The sequence below is a fragment of the Perna viridis genome, chromosome 5 (assembly GCF_037379345.1).
Source record: "Perna viridis isolate PV_CMFRI_1.1 ecotype Kerala chromosome 5, ASM3737934v1, whole genome shotgun sequence".
NCBI classification, from domain to species: domain Eukaryota; kingdom Metazoa; phylum Mollusca; class Bivalvia; order Mytilida; family Mytilidae; genus Perna; species Perna viridis.
Genome location: NC_142449.1, coordinates 28,431,138 through 28,458,601, shown reverse-complemented (window position 1 = coordinate 28,458,601; position 27,464 = coordinate 28,431,138). Strand labels below are relative to the sequence as shown.

Here is a 27,464-nt window from a genome sequence, read left to right as displayed (position 1 = left end):
TCATTATTTTTGCGGTATATTTTAACACAAAGGACAGCATACAATTGCCACCAGTCAAAATCGGAAATATCAGTTGTTAAAATAGTGCAGTAGAAATGGACAATAAATAAGGGAAAATCAAACGAACAAAATACAATATAAATTATGTAAATCCAGGCCACAAGTTTCAAAATAAGTATTGAACTTTGTGGGGAAAATGCGTCAAGTTCAAGATAAAATAACGATATACAAGTAAGAACTATCGAAAATTATTATTTTAGGCATTATGAAAATTCTTCATCTACAATCTCTTTGTTAGAAACAGAACATTTTTCAATAAGATATGGATATCAGAAATAAAATATTTTTAAGCAGCGTATGAGACGTATTTTCTAATAACGCTGGTTCAAATGTCTAGATAACTTTTACATAGTATGTTTAAAGTTCTGTTAAACAAAATAGCAATTTTCAAAAGTAAATGGATTCCAGCATTCGGAAAAAATGTTCCTAATCAAAATGCCATATATTATTGATTATTTTAATTGCAGACTGCAATTACATTAAATATCTATATTATGCAGACCTCGTAACCAAATCAGTTTATATACAATAACCTGCGTTACTCAACCAGACGTTATGACACAAATCGAATTGAGTTACCAGCAGATTAAATGGTGTTTAAAGAATGTTTAATCATGGCTCCCTGATTCAAAAGCTAAACAACGCTGAGGTGGATATAATATTCATAATATTAATGTTCACGCTATAAATATTATGGTTAACTCTTTAACCTCTGTACGAATGGTACACAAGATTTAGAGAACCTTGTTAACCAGCAATTACTTTATCAGTTTGAAACAACTTTTCTTTATGTTAAAACCGGGAGACTTAGTTTCCAGCAAAGCTTTGAGAATATGTTTGATAACGAAAAATTTACCAGGCGCATACCCGCCCTCTCTAAAATTGCAAAAAGTAATTTTGTGATATGACAATTCCATACGCAGCTATGTGCTTAAGGAAAGTTGTCACAGGTGGAAGGAATATTGACAATACGAAAACGAAAACAGGCATTGCGTTTATCGTGTAGTTTGGTCAGTAGGTTTCCTTTACCATCAATCTCTAAGTATAGGTTAAGATATGAGTCTGACTTGAATGTGTCTGTAGTATCCTTTGTCGCAAGTTCTTTCGGGTTGATGCGATGTATCGAATCCCCGAAAATAGAATTGTAGAATCGAAGCCTTAAACAACAAATTTATTAGAATTACAATGCTTGCAGTTAAATGCCTTGAGTATGATTTCTTTTACATTAGTTTTCAATTTATTGTTGGGCAAGATTGTATATAATGTTGAAAAAATCCAAAGCTTTAATAGTTAAATTCAGGGAAGGACCGATCTTAAAGATTATCTATAGGATCTTTAGAGTTTTTCAGAGTCCACGTATGATTAAAACCACAACATATATGATACTAGTTTCACAGTATTTTTGTCGTCCCTCCTTCACTGCGGACAAAATATTAGTGAAACGAACAGACAGCTCTTCTGTTGAACAAGTAGACGATCCTTTCATTGAACATATATTTGTAAGTGATGACTATAAATGGTACATGACAATTGTGTCATTACTGTATATTGACATGTGGCGTTTTATGATTAAATCTAATCACATGTCAAGGACTATGTTAAACTAAAGGGAAGGTATCGGTTAGTGAATACTCGTAACAGCCGTTTCAATTTATCAACAATAAAGAAAAATGATAAATTAATAAAGTTGCATAAAATACTAGTACATTACTTTACTCACACAGTTATATTTAGTAGTTTACATGGCCAAGGAAAGCTATCCTTGCAAATTATAATCGTGATGAAATAAGAAATACCATTGCTTTTGAACAATTTATTGGCTTCATGCTCGCAGGTTATGGTTTTATCATTCTTCGTTGTATACCTTTCCATTTCGTATCAGGTTTATTTCATTTTTAAGCGGTTATTCTTTAAAATTAACGAAATGTAGGTCGGTTTGAAATAGTACGTCAAACAAAATAGCAAGTGCTTTAATTTTAGGGGTGTTTCATTCTAACTTTGGAACATCCTGTTTGCAGTTATCATTCGTTTCAATTGTGAATGGATTTCAGATTTATGAACAAATGGTTCCTAATTAATGGAACACGTCATTCAGTTTTGGATTATCTTTTTCAGACTACAGACCTATATATAGGCCAATTAACGTTAATGCTGACATCGTAACCAAATCAGGGTATATAAAATAATTTGCGTTACACAACCAGACGATAAAAATATAATTAAAATAAATATAAACATTAATTTAAGGCCCACTAAATTGGGCCCTCCGTACAAAGCAACAAAAGTAAATGAGCAACTCGGAATCCACTAAAAACTGGGAGCATAGACCAGGTGCATCGGTAGGGTAAGCATACTCTGCTTTTTCTAGAAACATCCGCCGAGCTGCTCATAAAGAGTCAAGTTCAGAGTAGACGAAAGAGGACAGGAAAATTATGATATGTTGAACAAATCACTTTTCATGCTGCAGATGGATACACCATATCGATCCACGAGTTCATGTTGCCGACCATAAAACTTTTGTAGTGATGACTTCAATCTTGTAGCAACATAACCTTGTTCCAGAAGCCTAATTGTAAGAAGTATAGCGCGATACAAAAGGTATACGTAGTTACGGCAAGCTCTGGCATAACGTATAAGTTGTGATATGAAAACTCCATACGCAGGTGCTGAAGGGATGTTGCCACAAATGAAAGGAAAGTTAATAATTCTGAAAAGTCATCGCGTTTGTCGTAAAGTTTGGTCGATAGTTTTTATTTGCCATCGATCTCTACGTATAGGTCAAGATATGAGGCTGACTTCACAGCTCAAATTCTTTGGTGTAAATGCGATGTATCAAATACCAATAACTAGGATTGTTTAAAGATCATACTTCATCTATATAGCTGAGAAAATGAAATTGATCGTTGGTATATGCTTAAAGGCGCATTATCAAATACTATATTGTAGTGATGCTTGAGTTCAATATATATTCCTTGTTTTCAATTGATCTGAATAAACAAAAACAAAAAATGATTTGTCTTTATCAGTTCACGAAGAAACATACATATCATTTTGTGATTACTTAAATTCTTGCAATGATTAAATCGTTTTTGAATGGCTTTTGTTTTTCTAAAGTTATTCTTATCTATGTTTAGCATTAATTTAATGTTTCTCACGACAAGTAAAACCATTTTCTTCAATCAATATACACACAGTTTATGAACCGGTGAATTACATTACAATGTTGTGAATTACGTTACTCCGCAATATATACTAATGCGCTCTTTGTATATCATACATAGCAATATACTATTGTTCATAACATCTTACCCATATATGTATTCTCCGTTTCTAAACTAAATTAAACTGAAAATGAATTATATCTAAATAATTGCATTTAACAGAAGTTCAGGACACTTACGACTACAGGGAATGTTAACATCAGGAACGCCTTTACAATTGTTCCCGCGCCACATTTTCCTTTCTAAAGACGCCTGTATGATAGGCGATGTCGCTGATAATGATTTATAGTTCACTTGTTCCGAGAACAGTGTTTTTATCCGTTCAAAACAAATTACCGTAACGTACTTCAATGTGACGTAATTCATGGATTTGTACTTTACCAACAAGAATGTGAAAAAAATATACAGCACCTGAAAAAAAGCTGTTTAAGAGTAATTTATGACTGACATTGGTTTGTGTATAATTATGAATATGGAAAGTTTCCTACCACCATTAACAGATGCAAGAGATACCGTAACGTAATTCACAATTAAATGCACATTTGGAAAAAGATAAAAATCATGTTTTTTTCAATAAAAACATCATCCTTTACGCGTGAATCATTCATTTTCATCTTTTTCCTTACCAAATGTGTCAGTTACATTTGCATTACAGCTTCAGGAAAATTGTAGTTCGTAACTCATTGTGTTTCATGGGACATCCATATTTTGTATAAATTTTTTTTTTTAAATTTTCGATGTAAAAAATAACTGTTAAAATTATGTTTTGTAGCCACTTTTCTCCCTAGAAATCTTATTAGGCGTTCTCCATTTGGAATATTGTATATTTTTCTATGTATTTTTTTAGGGGAACCCTAATTTGTGACATATTTAGGGTTTTTGTCGATTGAGTCTTAGATATTTATTGTCTTTGTTCAGCGAACCGGATCAATGCCCCGTAAATTATGTTTTTACAATCTGGAATAACCCTGAAAGTAATTTGAACACAGAACTATTACAAGAAATACTTTGTGGCTACGAAAAATGGCTTTGGCGCACTTTAACTGAAATGAGTGATTATTTAAAACGGCACAATTTACAAGAAACAAAATTTCTGTCGTACTATTATAAAAAAATGCGTCCTTGCATAGCAGATGTTGTTTGTAAATCATTGTTGTCATCGAACACATTTTGTATGCAGTCTTTTCTTAATGTAAAATACAGAAACTATTTCTACATCATATATACTGAAATGAACCATATATAAAACAACAATAAGAAATGAACTATAACTGAATACCACTTATTCTATTTTTAGAAAAAAATTCCACATGTACGCATTTAAACATTGGTCACGCACAATGGATTATGGCGATAAAAAATATATTCATTAGTATCATATGCAACATTATAAAACATATTTTAAACAATTTTTAAAAAATTGCCCCGTTCTTAAGGTGGAAATAATCACCCACACGTAACATGGCGATATCTAAAAATAGACATATATCTCGACTCACCGACCCCGTTCAAACGGGGAATACCCATATTATGAAATTTAGACAATTTCATTGGTTTAGATGGTCACGTGTGTTAGGGATTTTCCCAAGATGCTTTATTTTTCCATGGAGGTCAGAGAGCTTATGTATTCTAACAGGACTGATATTATTTCTGGAAAACCAACTTTCTTTCGCTTTTGGAAGTTTACACAACAACGGATTCATATCAAATGAATAAGTATCCACATTTGTGCTATAATCACAGACACGAAAAATTCACATAAAATGACTACCAGGCGTAAATCTAAAAGGCAAAATGACTCTTCTCCGATCGATGAAAAAGAACACGCAGACAGAATTGCTGCGGCCGAGGCGATGTCATGTCTTTCTTCGATGGTCGTTTTGCCTTCAAATGCCGAAGAGTTATTATCTCTTGGTGCAGACATACTTGTTAGTAGCAAAAAATCTGCGCAAAATTCCACAAAAAATGCAGTAAAATCAGCAACAAGTACCGCCAACAAAAAGGGAAAAACCAGAACTCGTTCAACCAAAAAATCTCCGTCGTCATCAAATAAAAAGAGCCCTGTATCTAGTGGTGCAGACTCCGCTTCAAATGACAAAGTGAAACAGAAAACTCCTAAATACGCTCCCACTTTAGCAGGAAAACGTCAGAATAAATTGCCAGATCAAGTACTATCCCTGACTATCAATCCCAGAAATCCTAATCATGATTTTAAAAAAGCAACAGACCTTGCTACTGAAACAGACACCTTGACTTCAGAGGATAAAAAACCCAAAACTGAAATTGATGTCAAATCACCAGGACCATCCATTTCTAGTCCTTTGTGTTTTCAAGTGAACTCGCTTGCATCAGAACAATGTGCGATAGAGATTGATCACAATAAACCTGGAAAAGGGCTTTACAATCTTTCTGATTCAGATTTACACAAACTATTATCTGGAAAAATTCCATTTCAAGTTAAATCTGGAAGTGCAGACGGTTATAATTTATTTTCTAACCAAGTAAATGTTGGGACTTCCAGCCGCATAGAGTTATCACAGGCAGCAGTGAACAGCATACTGACATCAATGGCTTTGAAACAGAAACTAGAAAGTCAAAGTAAGGATTTGGCAGCTTCTGGAAGCACCCTGCCTCTAAAGAAGAGAAGGCTGCAAGGATATCAGGATGGAAATACAAATAATGATAATGATGAAAAGCCTGTTGAATCAGAGGCAGCTAAACCAGGAGGTTAGTCATTTTTTAAGGGAAACAGGTGCCTGCTGCAGTGAATTGTCCAAACAAATTTCCAGAGAAATCTGTAACTTGATGCATCGGTGCTTTCAGTGATCTCAAGCTTATAAAGTACATTTATGAAATGGCACATACTTGAAAATGGGAGGGTACTAAAGTAATACATTGTACTTTCACATACAATTATACATTTGACATTCACATACATGTACATGTAACATAAAACTGAATGTATTATGGTTTTATTAAACTTCAATTTTATTACATGTATTTTGATTTTTGTATTTTTAAATATCTAAATTGACATTATATTGTGCTATAATAGGATCAGTGTTAGTTCCATCAGCAGAAAGAGTCAATCCTGTTTCAGTGGACCCAACAACAAGTCTTTTACTGCTGAATGAAATCCAAGTTGCTTTACAGCAGGATGATGATGGAGATTTGTAAGATAACTATTCAAGTACTATTCTGTGTAAGAATTAGGCAATGGTTGAATGGGTGGCACATCATTTTTTCTCAACTTGGTCTTTTTTGCCTCAAATGTATTCAATACATCTTGAAAAAAATGAAAATCTATTTATATTTTTCATGTATCATCTATGATATAGATATTTTACTGCTTATGTTGGGGAAATAATACAGATATTTTTTTGGTCATTATTTGATGGTGCATTTCATCTTAATCTGACCTTCCAATATCTCCAAAAAGGCAAACTTCACAAACATTTTAATGGTAGTTACTGGAAGTTATTAGGTATAAATGCTTGGATTTTTTTTCTTAATGTGCCACACCCGAATGCCTGATTCATAGACATGTTAGACAGCGAAATACATGTACAAAATGTACATGTACTAAACCTTTCTAATATCCAGTGTATTTTAACTCCACCTATTCAAGTTTTAGTAGGCATATAATAGTTAATAAAGGGTTACATCATATATTAGATTAAAATATAACTTTTTTGTATATGCATTATAAGTGTTAGTTTAAACCTTATGCCATCTACCCTATATAGCATACCCTATATCACACCTCTAGACCTATATTGCATGCATTATATTGCACCCCTTCATAAACTATACTTAAAGTATGGTTAAAATATATGATTATAATGAACATGACATGTTAAAATCTGTATCACATGCTGTATCAACTCTTGGCCTTTATCACCCTGCGGGCCCCGGACCTCATTTTCAAGAATCTACAAACTTGTGTTTTTCCCAAAATTCACGAAAATTTATTCCCATGAATATAAGTACTTTCACAGTATACACATGAGCCATTACAGCGTGGTTAATGCAAATTTCTGCTACTGCTAACACAGCAAAAGTTACAGGATTTACATGTAGCTCAAAATTACTTTTCTGATATATATTTACAGGCCTCTCCATATCGCAGTAGTCCATGAGAATATTGTCATGGTACAGAAGTTTGTACACTTGATGAGTATATCTGGTAAAAGTGTTGACAAGTATAATAAAGCTCAACAGGTATAGTAAATTATTAAGTCTTTTTAAGAATAATGCAAAATCTGAACAATGTGATACACCCCAAAAAAGGCTAAATATTTTTATTTTTGTAATTAAGTTGTTTTATGGGTCTATACTATGAAATGTGTAATTATTCATTCGCATTTGCCTGCTCTTAGGAGATAATCAACATTGAAAATCCAATAGATTCTATTGTATTTTGGTGTCTTTTCAGAGTTATCTCCCTTAATATTGAAATCTACAGTGCATTCTATGTAATTTTTATTTCCTAAGAACACGGGTTATATGAAAAACTGAATGTTAAATTCTGTTTACTATGGCAATTCAAACAAAATATCAAAAATAAAAATATGTAGGCTTTTTACCCATGAATCACATTTTGCAAGATTCTTAGCTGGAGCGCTACTTAAAGATTTTAGGAAAATTGGAATAAGTAGATGTAGTTAATAAATTTAAAAATGTGATTTCAGAGAGATACACAATGTAATGTAGGCATTATCCTAACAAGATGTTGTATAATATGTATTTTATTTATTCAAACTGGCTTACATGGTCGATGGAGAAAGTTGAAATGGGGAATGTGTTGAAAGAAACAACATCCCTATATGAAAAACACTTGTCCATTTTTAGTTATTTTTAAACTTTTTAAGAATTGTCCATTCCTACTGTTTCTTGGGAAAAAGACAATAATGAACTATAAGTAAAGGAAATCGTCCTAATTTTTTCATGTCTTTGGGTAATATTGCATGAATGTGAATTATTTTTAAAGAAAAGCAACCTTTTATTTAGATGCAAAATAAAATTTTGAATACTTCAGTAGTCTACTATTTTGGCATTTCATGTTGCAATAAGTTGTACTCATAAGTAACCATCCATTTAATACCCCACTACAAGAAGTGGCCAGATATTATGTGATACCATCTGAATAGTTATGTGTCTGTCCTTCCCCTTTTTAATACCCTGCAACAAGAAGTGGCCAGGTATTATGTGATACCATCCGAAAAGTTATGTGTCCGTCCTTCTGTCCTTCCTCCTTTTAATACCCCACTACAAGGAGTGACCAGGTATTATGTGATACCATCCGAAAAGTTATTTGTCCATCCTTCTGTCCTTCCCACTTTTAATACCAGCAACAAGAAGTGGCTAGGTATTATGTGATACCATCCGAAAAGTTATGTGTCTGTCCTTCTGTCCTTCCCCCCTTTAATTCCCTTCAACAAGAAGTGGCTAGGTATTATGTGATACCATCTGAAAAGTTATGTGTCTGTCCTTCCCCCTTTTAATACCCCACTACAAGAAGTGACCAGGTATTATGTGATACCATCAGAAAAGTTATGTGTCCGTCCTTCTGTCCTTCCCCCTTTTAATACCCCACAACAAGAAGTGGCCAGGTATTATGTGATACCATCCGAAAAGTTATGTGTCTGTCCTTCTGTCCTTCCCCCTTTTAATTCCCCGCAACAAGAAATGGCCAGGTATTATGTGATACCATCTGAAAAGTTATGTGTCTGTCCTTCCCCCGATGTTTTTCATATACATGTACATGAAACCAAGGAAGATTTTTTAGGATTTTTTTTATGCCCCCGCAACGATAAGTTGGGGGCATATTGTTTTACCCCATGTTTTTCCGTCCGTAATTCTGTCCGTCCCTTAAGTTTTACGCATTATTTTTGAAAATTCTTGAAGATATTGAATTGATTTTTTGTATATGAGTCTTCCATGATTAGTTGCAGATCGAGTTAAAGTTTCGTTCCACTACGCTGAGTTTTACCAAAATTATGGGCCCTGGACTTTAAAAATTTCATGGAAATAACAGTTTTCCACACTTTTTTTGTAAACCCTTGAAGATATTGAACTGCTTTTTGGTACGTGAGTCTGTCATGATTAGTTACAAATCAAGTATAAGTTTCATTCTTCTACGCTTAGTTTTACCAAAATAATGGGCCTTGCACTTTACAAATTGTATTGAAATAATAGTTTTTTGCTTTTTTTTGTAAATGCTTGAAGATAGTTGACTGGTTTTTGGTATGCGAGTCTGTCATGATTAGTTACAGATTGAGTTTACGTTTCGTTCAGCTATGCTAAGTTTTACTCAAAACCACATGCGGGGGCATCATTTGTGTCTCACAGACACAATAACACATCTGACAAAGTGCTTTTTACTATTATGATATAGCTGTATGAAGGTTAAATGCGGGGGCATCACTTTATCTAGTTTAAACTTTGTTTAAATATTGAGTACCATAAAATATAGATCCATTTAAAAATTCAGTTTGATGGGATTTCTAACTCAAAAGTTATGGCCAATTTTAATCGTCTTTACTCTCCCACCCCCCCCAAAAAAAAATTGTGCAACATGGTGGGATATCAATTAAGTCCCACAATATGCCCTATTCTTACGTTCATTTCATCCTTTCAGACACCTTTACACCTTTCTGTGGAGTTGAATTTCATCCCAGCAGTACAGACACTATTGCTTGCTGGTGCCAACCCAAATCTGGTGAACAAGAATGGAGAAAACTGTGTTCATATGGCCATTAAATCAAGCTCTTTAGAGTGTTTAAATCTGCTGTTACAATCTAGCGATAAACTTGATATTAATGCAAGAAACTTTGATGGTAATTTCATATGTTTGAGTGTAGAGTATTGCTCAGTATAGCAGGTCTTTATCTAATAAACTACAAAAGTAAAGCAAAGAATTAGAAAACACATGATAGATCAAAACTGCAAGTAGTTACCATTCATTCCATAAAGGTAGCAATTTTAGTTACATTTAATTCATAACATAACTTTACTTTTGTATTGAACTGTTGTGTTTTGTAGCTGATACATACATTTACCTTACATCAAGATACATACATTTACCTTACATCAAAAGCACTGAAAACTATGGTTATCTATTTCTGTAATTTTGGAAAAATTGTGAAAAATCAAGTTTTTAACTTTCTTGTTAATAATGGTCTTTCATGTATGTAAATGTAGAAGGAAAATATTATTTGGTGATACAAGTAAGATTGTTCCTTAGTACATCTGTATGAATAAATGTACATCTAAAAGTGGGTCATACATATACCTGTTACACCGAGCAGTTTCATGGGCATCTTGCAAATTTGTATACTATGAATGTACTATTGTTCCTGGGGTATAAATTTTCGTGGTTTTTATGGGTATGGGTAGGCCAAAGCATGAAATTTGGTTCCCAATGAATAGGAAATTGAAGAATCCAAGAATATACGTTTCTTTCCAAATCCACGAAAATTGGTATCCATGAATAAAAGTACTTTTATAGTAATTACAACATGTATCCATATATTATGAATGAGTGGATGTGGAAATGTTTGATATGTTAGAATTAATATCCTTACTCAGTCGCTACAAATGTTTTAAAAGAATGTTTGATAAAAAAAGTATTAATGGCAAAACTACAAAGTTAACCTTTGTTCATAAAAGCCTCTTTTAAGAGGGAGACTGTTTGTGTATATTTTTTCTTTAGAAATGTGTGTTTAGTAGACTAAAATACTAATTTTCCCTAATTGAATAAGCAGTATCTTTTTTTTTATTCTAATAGGTTTAGCACCAATACATGTAGCTGTTATGAAGAATGATATAGATATAGTTAAATTCATGCTGAGTCTAAAGGCTGATATTAATATACAGGTATTTAGTTCAGGCAGGGAAAAAAGAGATATTTTAATTTGTTGGTCAGACTGATGGACAGATTTTTTTATCCTCAACAATTACATTTATAACAGTGAATAGCACAGATAAGTTATATGGCAAACAGCAATATCTAGTCTTGCATTATTGTTAATGAACAAAAAAGTGTAATGTTTTTCTAAAAGCCCTTTTTTGGAACTAAAGTACCAGTCCATATAAATTTAAGAAACTGCCTATGGTAGTGGTGTAGAAACACCTACTGAATATTCTTTTTGGTATACATGTGTTATATTTTTTTAATTATGATATCTTACATATATCTGTTTTCAGATCCGTATTTTTGAGAAAACCATACATTTATCATGTGTTTATCGCCCACTTAATCAAGAAAGATAACTCTTGAAAAGTGTCAATTTCATACATAGTCTGTATTATTACTTATCTTGAAAGTGTAACAACCCAGTGACAAACTAATTAGAATCAGAATTAGAAATAAAGATGAATTTGATAGGTTTTTAACATACATGAAGTTTAAATTATTTTGATCAGATTTGATTACATACTGTCTATTCGAAAATCAAACTGGTCAAACAAATGTGGTAATCAGTGCCTTCTCAAAATACCTTCACCAATCACATTACTGTTTACTACAGTGAAAAGTTTCTAAACCAGACTCCTTTTGGAGCTTAAATTTGTCTTGGTTTAGACAGAAGTTCTGTTTACCAAGGTTTAAAATACATGTACATTTAAATTCATCTAAATAGAAGGACTTTAAAAACAATATGGCTTAGACAGGTGTTCAGGTCATTCAGGGTTCACAGTGCATTGAAAGGTCATGACATTAAACTTACAGTACTAAATTTATGCTTTTAAGGATGGAAAGAGTGGTAGGACCCCATTATTCTATGCAGTGGAAGGGAACAATGTTCCATTGGTGGAAATGTTGCAGAAAGCAGGAGCTAATCTGGATTTACCCAACTATGCTAGTGTAACTGCAGTGATGGCTGCCCAGGCCAGAGGTTTCCATGAAATAGCATCAATGTTACTTAAATGTATGGATTCAAAAGCATATCTTGAAATGAAAGAAAAGGAGAGAGGGACACCTTTGAAAAAGGTTTTATTTGTTATTTCAAATTATTTTTCGACAAAAAAAAACCATACATATACATGTATGTAGAAGAATTAGATGAAAGATTATATTTGTGTATACAAATGTATCCTGCTAATATCCCAGTCTTCTTACACAGATACAAGGTGTCATATACAGCACTGTACATTAACATTGTTGCTTGTACTTTTTAAGCCATGTCTATAATTAATTTAGCTAGGGTTTCCCACAAGCATTCTATCGACATAATTGAAACTCACCATGTGAAACATGAAATCAATACTGTGTGTGCTACATACCATATATACCAAACTATATATATATATTTTTTTATTTTTGAAACAAATTTAACATTTGTTCAATAATTAGAAATTGTTCAACAAATTTTTTTTGATGTGAAATCTTTGAAATTTTGGTTAAAATTAATTCTTGTTGCAAAATAGTAGATGCATAATATATTTTAGCATAGCAATATTGTTTTCATAGAAGAATTACCATACATGTATCTGCTCAACAAAAGCAGGGTAGTTTTTTTGTGATATTTAGTTGTTATTGAATTGCAGTAAAAAGCAATTTTTAGTGTATTATAAAAAAATACAAACATTTTATGTATTTGTCAGGAGGAGAAAAATGCTCGAAAAATTTTACCATGTGAAATATTGATTAAATTAATATGTATAAGAGGTAAAACAACTATACAACTATTCAAAAATCATGATAAAATATCAGTTATAAAGTCTCAAAATGTCCGTACAATTTCCTCCCTTTTTCAAAGACTAACACTATTTAATCAAGAATGACTAACCGCAATCCTATCACATGCATTTTTCAACAATACCCTAATATTGCTTTTATCTGGCAATGTAATGACAAATAGAAGATATTCCAACTTTGGGAAAACTCAATGATTTATCTCCCATTTCCAGTAAAGATTTTTTTTTTGAAACTTCTCCCATCTTATTTGATTTTTCAACTTTGAAATTACAACAATTCTTGTGGCAGCATACTATTCATTTTGAATACCATCAACACTTTCATTTGAATTTGAAAAGTACACATGCATGCCTTAAGAATTCTATTACAGTTACTGTACAATTCAATCATACATTGTAGGTATGAAAATATAATGGCATGAAAAGAAATGTATAAACGTAACTCCTATTGATATTTAATAGGTTCCCATACCAAGAATTCCAAGTAAATCCCATTTGATACAAGGTACAGAGTCAAAACCAACAGTAGTTGATTTACAGAACTTTGCCAACTCAGATTCAGATGATTCAGTGAAGTCCAATATGAATTTGGGAAGAAAAAGAAATCTAAACCCTGAAAAGGGAAAACATAAAGCAATAATCAAACAGGAAAAACGTGAAAATGCTATAAAATTACCGGAAATAGAACCAGATGACAAAGATATTATTGAAGAAGAAAGAAGAGCTGTAGAAGCTGTTGAGAAAGAACTGCAGCAAGAGCAGAAAGAAAACCAGGAAGAGCAACCACAAACAGAAAACCAAGAAGCTATTTTAATCCCAAGACAACTCTTAGAGAGACTTCAAAGCACTATGCTATCATTATTAGCTATGCAAAAACTGCCACAGGGAGTAACTTCTAATGACCATGTAACAGTTTCAGTAAATAACAGTGTGCCTGTGCAGAAAACATCTGGTGTTAATGTGTCAAGTGCAATACAAAATACTGTTAATTTAAAGCTTTTACAAAACCATGCAACAGATAATGACCATGTTTCTCAACACAAATCTGTTGATACTAAAAATATTCAGGATCAAAATTTAGGCATAGGCTCATCACAGAGACAACCAACTGATGCTACATCGGCAAAGCCTGTCAGTTTAAGCTCTTTAACTTCTCACTTTCAAGAGTCTAACCATATGACATCCCAAATCCAGCCAGTTAATTTGAGCTCTTTAAGTGCTCTAAGTCAACATTCTAATAATAGACCATCCCCAACACAGGCAGTTAATTTGAGTGCATTTAGTACTGCAGGTCAAGATTCTCATAATGGAACACCCCAAACACAAGCAGTTAATTTGAGCTCATTTATTACTCATAGCCAACCTCCAAAAAGTGGAATGGCCCAAGTGCAGCCAATGAATTTGAGTTCTGTACCGTTGTTACTTCCAGCACCAACCAATCACAACTTAGGTGCAAGTACTTCAAACCCCAGTAAGCCTACTGATACAAGTTTAATTAGATACAAGAAAGACCTCAGTATGTCAAATAACACTTCTGGTACTGAAACTCCAAAGCAAACTTTGGCAAAAGGGAGTGAAAAAACAAGAGAAAAGAAAGATAAACACACAGTGTTACAGCATTTGTTAAATGCTAAAAAAGGTAGTGAGAAAATCAGCCAAAAGAGACGTATTTCTATGGACAATTCTAGGATGGAAGAACCTATGGAGGTCTCTGAATCAGGTTCATTTTCAGAACTATCATCACAGACTTCAACAAAACCAGGTAAAACTCCTGGTGTTGGTCATGCAGCAATGAACCAATTAGGTCGTGAAACTAGTGTTTCATCATCACTTCAAGCAACACTGCTTCAGATGTTACGTTCAAAACAGATGAACAAACCTTTAAACTTAAGTACTAGTAAGGACAATAACTCTTGATAGTTATTGCATGTATCTAGTGATTTATTTTATATGTAAGGTGGCATTATTGTATAGGCTATGTAATTAAGTAATTTTTAAGAAAATATTATATTCCTAAGGCAACCATCCTTTAGTCTTTCTGTTTAGATAAACATACTTACAGTGTTGTAGAAATTTGATAATTTTCTGAATTCAGTGGAAATGTTTTGAATAAAAACTTAACTCTTTTGCAACAGAAATTAATATGCAAATTTTGAAAATGTAGCTTTCCTTTGGCACAATGTAGAATAGTTTACAATTGTTCATAAACCGGGGTTTTCAGAAGTGTTAAGTGCTTCATAGTTAGTTATATATTACATAACAAAAAAATAAAAACAATCCTTAAGGCTGACATAAAAAATTCCTAGTTTTTCATTCAACATTTTTGAAAATTAAGGGCGGTTGGTCGAGCAATTTTTAATATTTTCAAATTTTTTATCAGTTAAATTAATAAACGCTGTCAATTGGAAAGAAATCGACCCAAATTAGGAAAAAAAATCAAAGCAAAATTTTTCCATGAGGGTGAAGAAAACTGGGTTTAGAGGGGATGAGAATCTAGGATAATTTTTATTTTGGCCAAAATATCTAAAAATCCAATACACTGGACCAATGTAACCAGTAGATTTTAAGGAATGTAAGCTTTGTATTCTGGGTTCAGTACTTCAAATACTGCAAAGGGTAAAATACCTTTTTAGAGGTTGATTTGAGTAAATTCCACTTGCCTTCCTCTTAAATCAGTCCTTCCCTTCAAAGTTCACAATGACTAGCCCAAATAATAGAGGAATGTGCAGGATTCATTTAGCCCGAAACAAGAAAATTACACATCATTTCACTGACCTGAATCAATTTTTACTAGCCCCAGGGGTTAGGGCTAGTGCCTTAAGGCGAGCACTGCCTATAGTTATAAAATTGGGCATGTATTTTGCCCATGTACATTTATAGATAAGATTAAAATTTGTACCATCAGAAATGACCTTGCCATTAGAGTATGACAATATACATGTATTTAGAATGTTTCCTTACTATGCACCCCTCCTTTTCAATTTTAGATGCTATAAGCACAATATTTTTCAGTTTGTATTTTTGTAGTTAAAAATGCAAATCACTAAAGATGTATAAAAAAACATGTTTAGGACTTACTGCTTAATTCATGAAAAACAAGTATGAAAAAATCATTTGGTAATTATGTATTTTCCATAGTATGCATTTTATAACATTACTAGTGTATTAAAAAGTATGTTTTTTTGTATGATTTTGGAAATCTCGTTTTTATGTGTGTCTAGGAGGTAGACCTAGGGTAAGGACATATCTCTTGAAATCAGTGATATGTTTGTATCATGTTTAATTTCACCAAAGCCTTTCAAGCTTTCATTTGTAACAAAATAAAATCAGTCCAAGTTACTTTGATGCTTTCCTGAGATTGATGTAAAATGCTGAATGCAAACGTTCCAATGATTTCTGAGAGTTGTGTCCATTACCCTAGGTCTACCACCTTAATATGCACAAAAACATAACAGATCCTGAACATATGAAAGCATATATTGCAGTGCATTTTTCTGAGTGGAGTATAAGAGAAAAAAAGAAGGGTATTACATGTACTTAAGACTTTGTTCATGCTAGAAATTATTTAAGTGACTTGTTAGTTTTAAGACAATTTTTATTAATTATTATTTAAGTTACATGTGTATATGATGAAGTATATTAGAGTACTTCACAGTAAATATATGTAACTACAGATCAGTGTAAACATTAGGCAGGTCAAAATATTTTGCAGGGTATGGTATTTCACATGTATTACTAAAATGCTTTCATTGCATGTGAATTGAAATGTATACAATTTATAGTGCATGTATTTGATTGTGAAGTTAAAATAAATCATTTGGAAATGGGTGCAATGTACAAACACACTGCAAAATTTTTCCACCAGTAATATTTCATTTTAAACAAGTCGGGAATTAACTTTCACCATATAATTCCAAAACTTATTTTTGTCCAGAGTGTTTTTAGATGAAATTGGATTTATTTAATGAATGTTCTAAAAACATTTTAAGTGTTTTACCGTCTTCCTGGTTCTTACACTTACATGAACTTAATTATAATACATGTACCTATGAGAAAATTCAATATTTTCAACAGCTAGTGGATATTTGTCATTTTATGCCTCCATGGTTGGCAACCTTTAAACCATAAAATTTAAAGGATAAAATTTATTGCATGTGTATAATACATAATGCTTTATACATGTAATCAAAATAAGTGATAGATTTACTAACTATTCCCACTAAAATTTGTGTGTAAACATTAATATTTATGACTGGTGTGCTATTACCCTTTTTCCCATACCTGACAAGTTTTGAAAATTAAGCGTGAAATAGTCCTCAGTAACAAAGAAAACCAATCCAGGGCGTTCAAATTCATGAGTGTTGTTTTCTGGCTTTTTTATGACAAAACAAATCTAATGCACTATTTATTGGAATTTTTTAATGTAAATTGTGCTCAATATTGCTCTTTGAATACATTAATTTTGGACCCCATATGGGGGTAAACCCTTACAAATATTGACACTTAGGTATGATTTCTGTTTGCTGCCATATGAATACTTTCACTCTGGAAAGAGGAATTGGCAAGGTCTGTCTATGCTGAAGTGTATATGCTGTTGTATATTTAAGAGCTTGTTTTCTGTTTCTTTACCTGCATCTTTAAAGGTAAAAATTGTTATTTTTGTCAATTAATAAAATTATACACCAGTGTTTAATTTTGTTTTCTACCAGCCAGGTACAATAGCAAAATGTCAGATAAGTAAGAGTAAAATTGCACATTTCAGGGATCAAAGAATTGTTTTACAATATGGCCTGAAGATGAAAACAGGAAATAGAGATAATCTACCAGTACATACACAATTTAGTGAATCAAATTAAATACAATAATCTGAAAAGATAAGGAAAACAAGACATCATACAAAAAACTATAGCACTTCCAATATGAATGTCCACGAAAAAATTTAAGAGTGACATCAGGTGCTCTGGAAGGGTAAGTGTGACCTGTTCCACAAGCAGCACCAATCACATTCACAAGTGAGTGAACTCTGGTAAGAGGCAAGCTGTATATTTCCCCAAAACCGTTTGTCATGGCAGGGTCACAAAGAGGTCAAACCAAGAAAAAAAGAAAACAATCCTACAATGTATTTCTTTATTGAACTCATTATAAAAAAGTATTTCTGACATGACATCACACTCACTACTGCAGTGTACTGATGTACTGCATGAATATATAATAAAATTTCCTATGTTTTGTAATTTTTTTTTACTATGGGAAATTTCTTTTAATTGTGGGTATCAATTTTAGTTTTTTTTTATAAATGTGTAGCTGATGGGTTTTTTAAGATCATGAGATTTTTCTGATTGAAATTCGACCTTATGTCGGAAATTAATTATAATGAACAACAAAAATGTCCTTGAATGTTGATAGTATAAGGCTACATGCAGGTATTAATGATCGGTTATAGAACAATCACTGATCTATTGTACCAGTGCAGCCCGTTCCTGATTATTTACATAGGTCTTATTAACCACTTGTGTCCTGGATTTTGTTTCCAGTACAATTTCTTACCGGACTAAATTTTTACTCTGATCTGTCCAGGACTTTTTTATGAAACCAGAGTCTTGACTTTTTTCCTATTACTGGATTACCATACATCATTTTCTGCCTTTTTATTTCAAATTAGCCCATCCCCAATAAAAATCAAATGGTCACTCCCTTACTTTACATGTATAATAAAGTAATTTCCAGTTTCATTGTGAATTCCCAAGACAAATGACATCTTAAAAGTTGCATACCATCGCGAAGCCTGGAAAAAAAGGCTTTCAAAGACATTAGACTAATGGTACAATGACTGTAAAATAATTTCACAAAATTTACTTGAATAAATAATAGTGAAAATCCACATTTTTCCCTTTTCTGATAATTGATAGTATGAAGGTAAATTACTCCCCCATGGTGACAATATGCAGACACTCGGTTATACAATAGTGATATTAATCTTAAAAAATCAAATCTTATCTTGAATATGTTTATGTTGAACACATAAACAAAAACAACACTACATAAAATGTATTCTCCATATATTTCTCTGTGGTCAATTTGCTTCAATAACATGATGAATGTCTATCAAAACTTCCATGTAAGAATACCTAACATGCCTCAGTAGATTTGCACTAAACGTACTCCACCAGCCAATGAGGTACCCCACATTGGTCTCAAAATATTGCCACCACTTGCTCTTCACAAAAAAATTTACCAGTGCTGCCTTTCACTCATTGAGTTCTCAGCAATACAAATCAAGCAGATACAATTTGAAATGTTGGTGAACTTTAAATTTAAGTTGAAAACTTTTGGCATTTCCTGCTTTCAGTTAAGCAAATCCAACCTCATCTGTATGTAGAAATACCAGCCAAAACATGCAATATGCATGCAATACATATTGCATGTATCACACATACCCCTCGATGAACCCTGATCAAAGCTCATCCCAAGTCATCTGAGTTACAAACTACATATCCTCTACACTCCATTTGTAAGCATCTGCTGAAACTGCCTTTTTATTTGAAATGCTGGAGAAATATTTGGACTCAAAACCATTTGACCTGTCTACACCATCCCATCTGTACCCTGGCATAAGGTTAAATCTGTTGGGTGGGGGAGGTGGTCCTTTGTACTTTGGTAACTCTATTAATATAGAAATAATTATGTAGTAGTCTTTGTAAGAATCATGAAAGTTCTTCAATATGTGATACACTCCAAAAAAGGCTACACATTTTTATTTTTCTTATTAAGTTGCTTTATAGATCTGTGTGATGAAATGTATAATTATTCATTCTAATCTGTCTGCTCTTAGGAGGTAATCCACATTGAAAATCCAACAGTTTCTATTGTATTTCAATGTCATCTAGAGTTATCTGACTTTATTTTTAATTCTACAGTACATTTTATATAGTTTTTATCTCATAAGAACATGGGTAATATGAAAAGCCACAAGTTAATTTCTGTTAACAATGACATTTTAAACAAAATATCAAAAATATGTAGGCTTTCCAACCATGAATCACATTTGCATGATTCTTAGCTGGAGTGAAACTCAGTATCTTTATGGATGTATTGTATGTCATGAATACTCATGAATTCCTGCATAAGAACTTTAACCCTGTTAAGCGTATCATTTGAATACGATTTGTTCTTGTTGAAAGATTGACTAATCCAAGAGCAAATGTAATCATAAGAAGAGAACTACATCATGCATAAAATGGTCGAGAGAAAACTAGAAATAGTTAGCAGACTCACTTCAACATTGAATCAATAATTGTAAAATCTAGAGCTGTATTATCTCCCCTTTAAGCATTAATATCAATAAGCTTTTTTTTTGCACAAATTATTCCAAATCTTTCTACAGTATTCTATCATTCACCATTAAGATGTGAACATATTCAAACTTTTTAGTAGTATTAGCTCCCATTGAAGTAATCCAACAATAATTGTCTTCATTCATGCATATGAATCCCATAATAAGAATTGGTATTTTCTTTACACAGCCAAATGTGCCACATATGATAATCATATGGTGCTCGATTTATATGATAATCATATGGTGCTCGATTTATATGATAATCATATGGTAATCATATGACAATCATATGATATTGAACATATATTAGTCATATGATTATTATATGATTCTCATATGGTAATTTTGGCTTAAAAACATATGACATTCATATGTTTGTGAAAAACATATGATTATCATATGATAATCATGCGATAATCATATGTATATCGAAACATATGATTATCATATGGTGCTTGATTTATGTGATAATCATATGATGCAAACCATATGATTCTCATGTGTGGCACATTTGCCTGTGTATGCATATTCACACATAATGACTGTCATTTCTATTGGGTTTTATCATAATACATTTAATGATTTGGGCGAATTGTGATTAAAAATTGTAAAATGTCAAAACCCTTTATTTGGATTATCTCCCTTTACAGGATTTGTACAATGATTAAAATAAAAATTTCATATTACCACATCATTGTGCTTATATTTTAGGATTGAATTTCCCATAACTCTTCCCTAGGAAAATACTCATGTCTGTACTCAAAGAGTGTGATTTTTCAACTTCATTTTAACTGGACTGATGCACATGTTGATGCAAAATAAAACTTTCACTTTATGAAGGTTGTATATACAGTAACATTTAGGAATTTTTAAATAATTATCAATAAAACCCCTAAAATAATCATGTAAGTTGGTTCACAAAACTGATGGTACAAAATACCCAGATAATACTGATAGATTAGTGGGTTTGTAATATACTATTAATAAATATTCAATTTCAAAAATGTAATTGAAAACTAGAAAAACTATGTGCAATGCTCACTAACCCATTTAATAAATTGTACCATTGATTTGGATCAAAATCTAACATAGAAGGTTAACCATGGGAAAATATAAGGATTCAGTGAAATCAGTGATTTCATTAAATTTCATTGAGTAGTGTAGAAGGAGTAATATATAAAAGATAGGTACACCTCTGTGAAATTGAAAGAAGGTAGAACTGATGAAAGGCAGGAAGGAATGAAGGAAGGAAGGAAGAACAGACACCCCTATCACTACATACCCCATACTTTGTAAGTAAGATTTACGGGAGATATTTTTTTTTTAAGTTAAAATAAAACACATTCTGTTACATAACAAATTTACCCTTTGTTTTAGATTTTTCTTTTGGTTTCTTTTTCTTAATAAACTTAAGCATTGGATCATCTGCTCTTTCCATTTCCTTCAGCTGTTTATCTAAGTCTTCATCGTCCTTTGATCTAGCCAAAGGTTTACTCATCTCATACAGGTGGTCTTCTACATTTTTTTGCTGCTGTTCCTGCTGCTTAAGCCTGTGAAAAATATGATCTAATTCTTTCAATTATTCTAAATTTTGTTAAAAAAAATAATACTGTAAACCAATACTTTTTTTAGCATTTCATGCTATCAATTCAAAATTGCTGATATAAATTTTTGCAACTTATATTCTAACATCTACCCGTAATTCATAATAAAAGGACTGATATTTTTTTCATTATTTTGTATGTAAGATTTATAATTTTTTCAATCAAAATGGGTAATTATTCAATATTTTCATTCATTTCAATAATTAATCACGCAAATTGGATATAGTTTCATTGCAAAGTACTGAAGAATTATTTCAAGAAAACTATTTCTTAATAAACATACATTTCTAACTGACAATAAAATTAAAACGTTTGAACCTGATCCTCAATAAAGATGCATGTTTTTATGAACCTAAAATTCTATAGTTTTCAATGAATTGTAATCACGTGGAAAATAAACACTGATCTCTGTATAAATAAACTGCATCTAGGATGTAAATCAGCACAACCTATGTTATGTGTCCATGTGAACAATGGTAGTGTTTCTTTATGATCAGTTGGCCCTCATTGTTTTCAGATATAAGGATCCTTAAACTAGAAGTGCTAAAGAGCCTGAATTGCTCACCTGGCTTAATAAGCTGCATTCTATTTTTTTTAGAAAGTGGACATGTTTTTTCTTGGATAAAAACATTACAACGATCAAAGATATCTACTTTCATTTAATTCTGTCTAGCTGTTTCACAGGAGAAGAAAAAAAAGTACAAAAGCCATTAACTCCTACATGGCATAACAGATTTTCAGATAACAGACAGATCCCATCACACTGAACACTTTTACTCCCATGTCAAAATTTGGCTAAACATAATGGTAATGGAAATATAAGCAAGACTGTTGTCTGATTCCTGTGACCTAAGTGTGGCCATGCTTGTCTACTGATAAAAAATCCCCCTACATGTATCAGTTCTATGCAGAATTAATTCTAAGTTTGGTTTGAATTGGTCAATTAGCATCAGAGGAGGAAAGCTGTTCACAACAACAGGCGACGATGACAACAGACACCAATTGATGGCAAAGGGCCAGGTGAGCTTAAAAGAAAATTGACTATTGCCCTAACACCTTCCATTCATCATCCATTAATATCTTATAATCTTTACCCTTTTCCCCACTGCTCATATTTTTCAGCCATTTTTCTCTGTTTTTCGAATTTAGCTCTATCTTCCTCAGCTTCCATGTCCAAATTTCTTTTCTTTCCAGTCTTTCTATCTCTAAACACTGTAGTAGCATTTCTTCCCAGAGCTTCATCACCTATCTGAAATGAAAACTCATTATTATTTCAATAGCTTAATAAGCTTACTTGTACAGAGACATGCAGATATCAAATAGGATACACATAGCACTGGTCCAAACTAATGATTCAAAATGTTCAATTATGAATGTGTGTAACTATTTAACTTTTTTATAAATCAAAATTTCAAGTTCATTCAAATCTTAGCTTTTGGAAATGAGTGAGAGAGAGAGAGAAAGAGAAGTGTTGAAGATCAAATGTTGGGCCTAATTCAAACATACAAATAATGTGCGATCAATAATTTTAAAATAGAATCCACAAAATCATTCACATGTAATGGACATTTCAATGTGAAGCACAAGTTAACTAATGCCCATCACCCCATTCAGATTGGAGAAATGTTTTTCATACTGAACATTAAAATTCACAATGGAATGCACATTCTACAGTTGTAGGAACACAGCATCATCTCAATCTAAATATTGAATCAAACATCCATTTGTGAAAGTGAGTTTTACGTAATTTGCCTTCAAAATACCGCATGTACAGAATGGACTCAGGTGATGTCACAAAGATTTTTGTAAACCAACATATTTTCTTTACTAATTTTGTGACCAAGAAAAAATAGTGAAGATAAATTGCCCCTAAGATGTCCTTCTATTGTGGAATACAATCAAACAGAATGTTAATCACGAAAATAAATATTAGCGAAATTGAATTGATATCCTGAAATTTGTAAAAAAGTATCCAGGAAAATAACTTTGCCTACAGTATTTTTATTTGTAAAATAGTTTAGTGTTACCTTTTTTAAATTTCCTGATTGGTTGACATTTTTTTGTTTATCATCTAATAGATGTAATTTTACAATATGATTGTGCCATCGTATAAGATTTTTTCTTGATTTACTCATTAAATTTTGAATTAAAAATATTCAAATTATCAGAAATGACTGCTACATTTAAAAAAAAAAAATCTGACTCTAAAGAAGGTCTAATGACATCACAATTAGTCCCAATGCTTAAATATCTGTTTTAATATCTTGTCATGTACATGAGATAGAGAAATATCTGTCAACAAGATCAAAGGCAAAAAGTACAGATTACTGATAATTGGACCTCAAAAGTAGATTTTACACAAATTTGTGAGTGAAAATTAGTTGTGAGTTATGACCCTATTTTAGAAAATATTACATATAAGGTGAAATCATTACTTACATCTTATAATTCACTGACTTGAAAAATATATATTTAAAGAGTTACTTTACCATAAGGGAAAAATGAGCCAACTTTATGGAAAATCAAGATTTTTAACAATAATATAGAAGACACAATTTTAGGAATACCTTAATTTAGTTACTTTGATTTCCACTGAATAAAAGTTTTCAAGAAAAAATTGCCTTTTTAATATAGTACATGTATAATCTCAAATATAATTTTTATATACTGGTACATGTACATATTCAAGTTTTGCACTGAATTTCTTTGGTTTTTTTATGACATACATTTTTAAATGCCTCATCTTCTTTTCTCTTTATTTTTTCAGCTTCTACTTTCATATCTTTAGCACTTGACAACCCTGCTTTTTTACCAGATAATGTTTTGGTCATTTTGTCCTTCTTATTACTAGGGGACTGATCTGGAATTGAATCATGTCTTTTCCTTCTGGGTGGGGACTCATCAGAGTCTGAACTGTGCCTTTTTCTTCTGGGTGGGGACTCATCAGAGTCTGAACTGTGCCTTTTTCTTCTAGGTGGTGATTCATCAGAGTCTGAATTGCGTCTTTTCCTTCGAGGAGGGGATTTGTCAGAGTCAGAATCCTGTCTTTTTCTTCGAGGAGGTGATTCATCTGATTCTGAATCATGCCTTGTTCTCCTTGGAGATTTATCTGATTCCGAATTTTGTATATTTCTTCTAGGAAGTGAAGTATCAGAATCTGAGTCATGCCTTCCCCCCCGTTGAGGAGCAGCATCAGAATCAGAGTCATGTCTCATTTTTCTAGGAGGTGAAGTATCAGAGCTTGAATCATGCCTCACCCTCCTTTTTGGTGGGGAGGGTGAATTTGAGTCAGAGTCATGTCTCCTTTGTCTAGATGATAAATTTTCACCTTTAGTCCTTTGTTTCAAAGAATTTTCTTGAGGTTTAAGATTTGGTTTTAACTCTCCTTTGAACAATGATTTTTTGTTTTTAATAATTTCCTCCTCTGTAAGACTCTTTAGAATGGATGTATCAAACTTGTCATCTGTACAAAGCAAAAAAACAAAAATCAGAAACAACTGCAAGGTTATTAAGCATTTACATTTTTAAAGCACTTCAAATCATTGTGTCGTACATACAGCAGTAGACTTTCATTAAATAAATGTACTTATAAATATTCAAATAAGCATGGGCCACAACCTCATACATGTATATTCTTATGATTTAATCTTCATTCATTCATCAGTTTTGTGTCAAGACAAGGGATTTTTACTGTCTATCATATATTTTAAATGGAATTTACTGTACTTCTTAAATGGAAACTGTGAAAAAAATAGGACATTAATGGAATATTAAGGATATAGACCTAAAGTAAAGGAAATAACTCTTGAAATCAGTGATATGTTTGTATCATATTCAATTTCACCAAAGCCTATCAAGCTTTCATTTGAAACAGAATGAAAACAATCCAAGTTACTGTGATGTTTCAATGAAATTGATATAAAATGCTGAATACAAACATTAAAATGAATTATAAGAGTTGTGTCCCTTACTTTAGGTCTACCTCCTTAAGTCACACCCCACCACGTATTGATATGTTCAAAATGGCTTATCTTGAAAATTACAAGTTGGATTTTTCTGAAAATTAATTTAATCTGCATTTTAAGGTACTTAACGACTGTACAAAGTTTAAAATAAATCATTGATCTAAAGTTATCATCTGGAGGCTGTCAGAACACAAACACATGGACAGACTGATAGGCAACTTTTCAGAAGGTATCGCAAAATACGTCCCCACTTTGTGTGACAGGGTGTAAAATTTAAATTTAGTTTAACAAATACAAAGTTTTTGGGTTGTTTTCAAAAGTATTACTTCAAATTAACTTCTTCTTCTTCTAATTTTGAGTTAACTATACAAGTCTTAGTATTTTTTGGCCATATTCATTGTCTTGGGACATCTTTGTAATTATAATTAAAGGATGTTGTAAACACAGTGTACAGTATGTCAGCTTCATATATGAACTTACCATTTGCAAGTGTTTTCCAGCGCCCATCACTATGTCTGTATGACTCCAGTTGTCTTATATTGTCTGGGCGTTCATCAATTATAGCAACAATAGTAGGATCATCCTCCCCTAATTCTTCTTCTATGGTGGTTTCCATATTACTTGGGAGTAGTGACTTGACATCAATGTCATCATCAATTATCTTTGACCTACAAATGATAAAAACAAATCACATACATGTTTTATCTACTGGATAAGATTTGCTACAACAAACCAAAGCATTGTCATGTATTCTTAGTTCATTGTAATCAATAGTAACATACATGTAGCACACTCTTTGTAAGGTAACACATTGCTACTTACACATTAAAATGTGAGAAAAAGAATCAAAATGCCAGTTTTCCTCATGCAAGATTGGGAAATCTCAGACACCCTTGGGTCAGATGTAATACATGTAGTTCTCTAAGTTCTAACTTGGCAAAGCCTCAATGGAATCTTACCCTCCGGTGTCTCTGAGATTTCCCTATTTTGCACTTGCACAGGTATTTATATCTAGGTCTAATATCTCAGAATGACACGTGTATCATATACAATAAGTGATACATTTTTTGCCATGTATTAGTTTTTACATAAATTTTAACAAATTCAGCAACAATCGTTGCTTAAATTTTAAGAATTCAGTGTTCAATACCTAAGATACTAGAATTGATATTTGAAAGTACATGTACAAGAACACGTTCAGATAAACTGATGATATACATGCGCATTGTACTTGTACAATACATGCAATTCTCCCAAACGATAACGTGTTTTCCTGGGGATATCAGCCTGTTCATATACATGATGATTTTGATTTACGTATCTGCCATTAAAACAACTAACAAACAAAATAAAGATTCAAACCGAGCATGCTTTGACACTGTTTTTCCGATTTTCTTCTTTTTCTTTTTCTTTTCATCCTTGTCTGTGCCTGACATATAGCGTTTAAGGTACTCGGCTTTGCTTATTCCAGCCATTTCGTCGGTTTTCGTTTGTATCGAAAGAAATCTCCAATCTCCTTATGTTCTTTATGAAGTGTTCATTTTATTTATAGGTCATATTATTTGTACTGTTTTGTGTA

General features: G+C 32.2%; 2 protein-coding genes across 2 annotated transcripts; one reads left to right on the top strand and one right to left on the bottom strand.

The window, feature by feature from the left end:
- Window positions 1-4,840: 4,840 nt before the first annotated feature.
- On the top strand, window positions 4,841-17,668 carry LOC148616961 (uncharacterized). The gene is made up of 7 exons (XM_088584144.1): window positions 4,841-6,008; window positions 6,337-6,454; window positions 7,394-7,502; window positions 9,922-10,120; window positions 11,071-11,159; window positions 12,034-12,273; window positions 13,443-17,668. The coding sequence occupies exons 1-7, from the start codon at window positions 5,045-5,047 to the stop codon at window positions 14,895-14,897; spliced, it is 3,174 nt and encodes a 1,057-aa protein (XP_088440270.1). The 5' UTR covers window positions 4,841-5,044; the 3' UTR covers window positions 14,898-17,668.
- A 1,656-nt stretch (window positions 17,669-19,324) lies between these two features.
- Window positions 19,325-27,416, bottom strand: LOC148616960 (uncharacterized). Its single transcript, XM_088584147.1, has 6 exons — window positions 27,248-27,416; window positions 26,366-26,553; window positions 24,647-25,383; window positions 23,015-23,169; window positions 21,682-21,866; window positions 19,325-19,643 (listed from the first exon to the last, which is right to left on the bottom strand). The coding sequence occupies exons 1-6, from the start codon at window positions 27,358-27,360 to the stop codon at window positions 19,468-19,470; spliced, it is 1,554 nt and encodes a 517-aa protein (XP_088440273.1). The 5' UTR covers window positions 27,361-27,416; the 3' UTR covers window positions 19,325-19,467.
- Window positions 27,417-27,464: the final 48 nt, after the last annotated feature.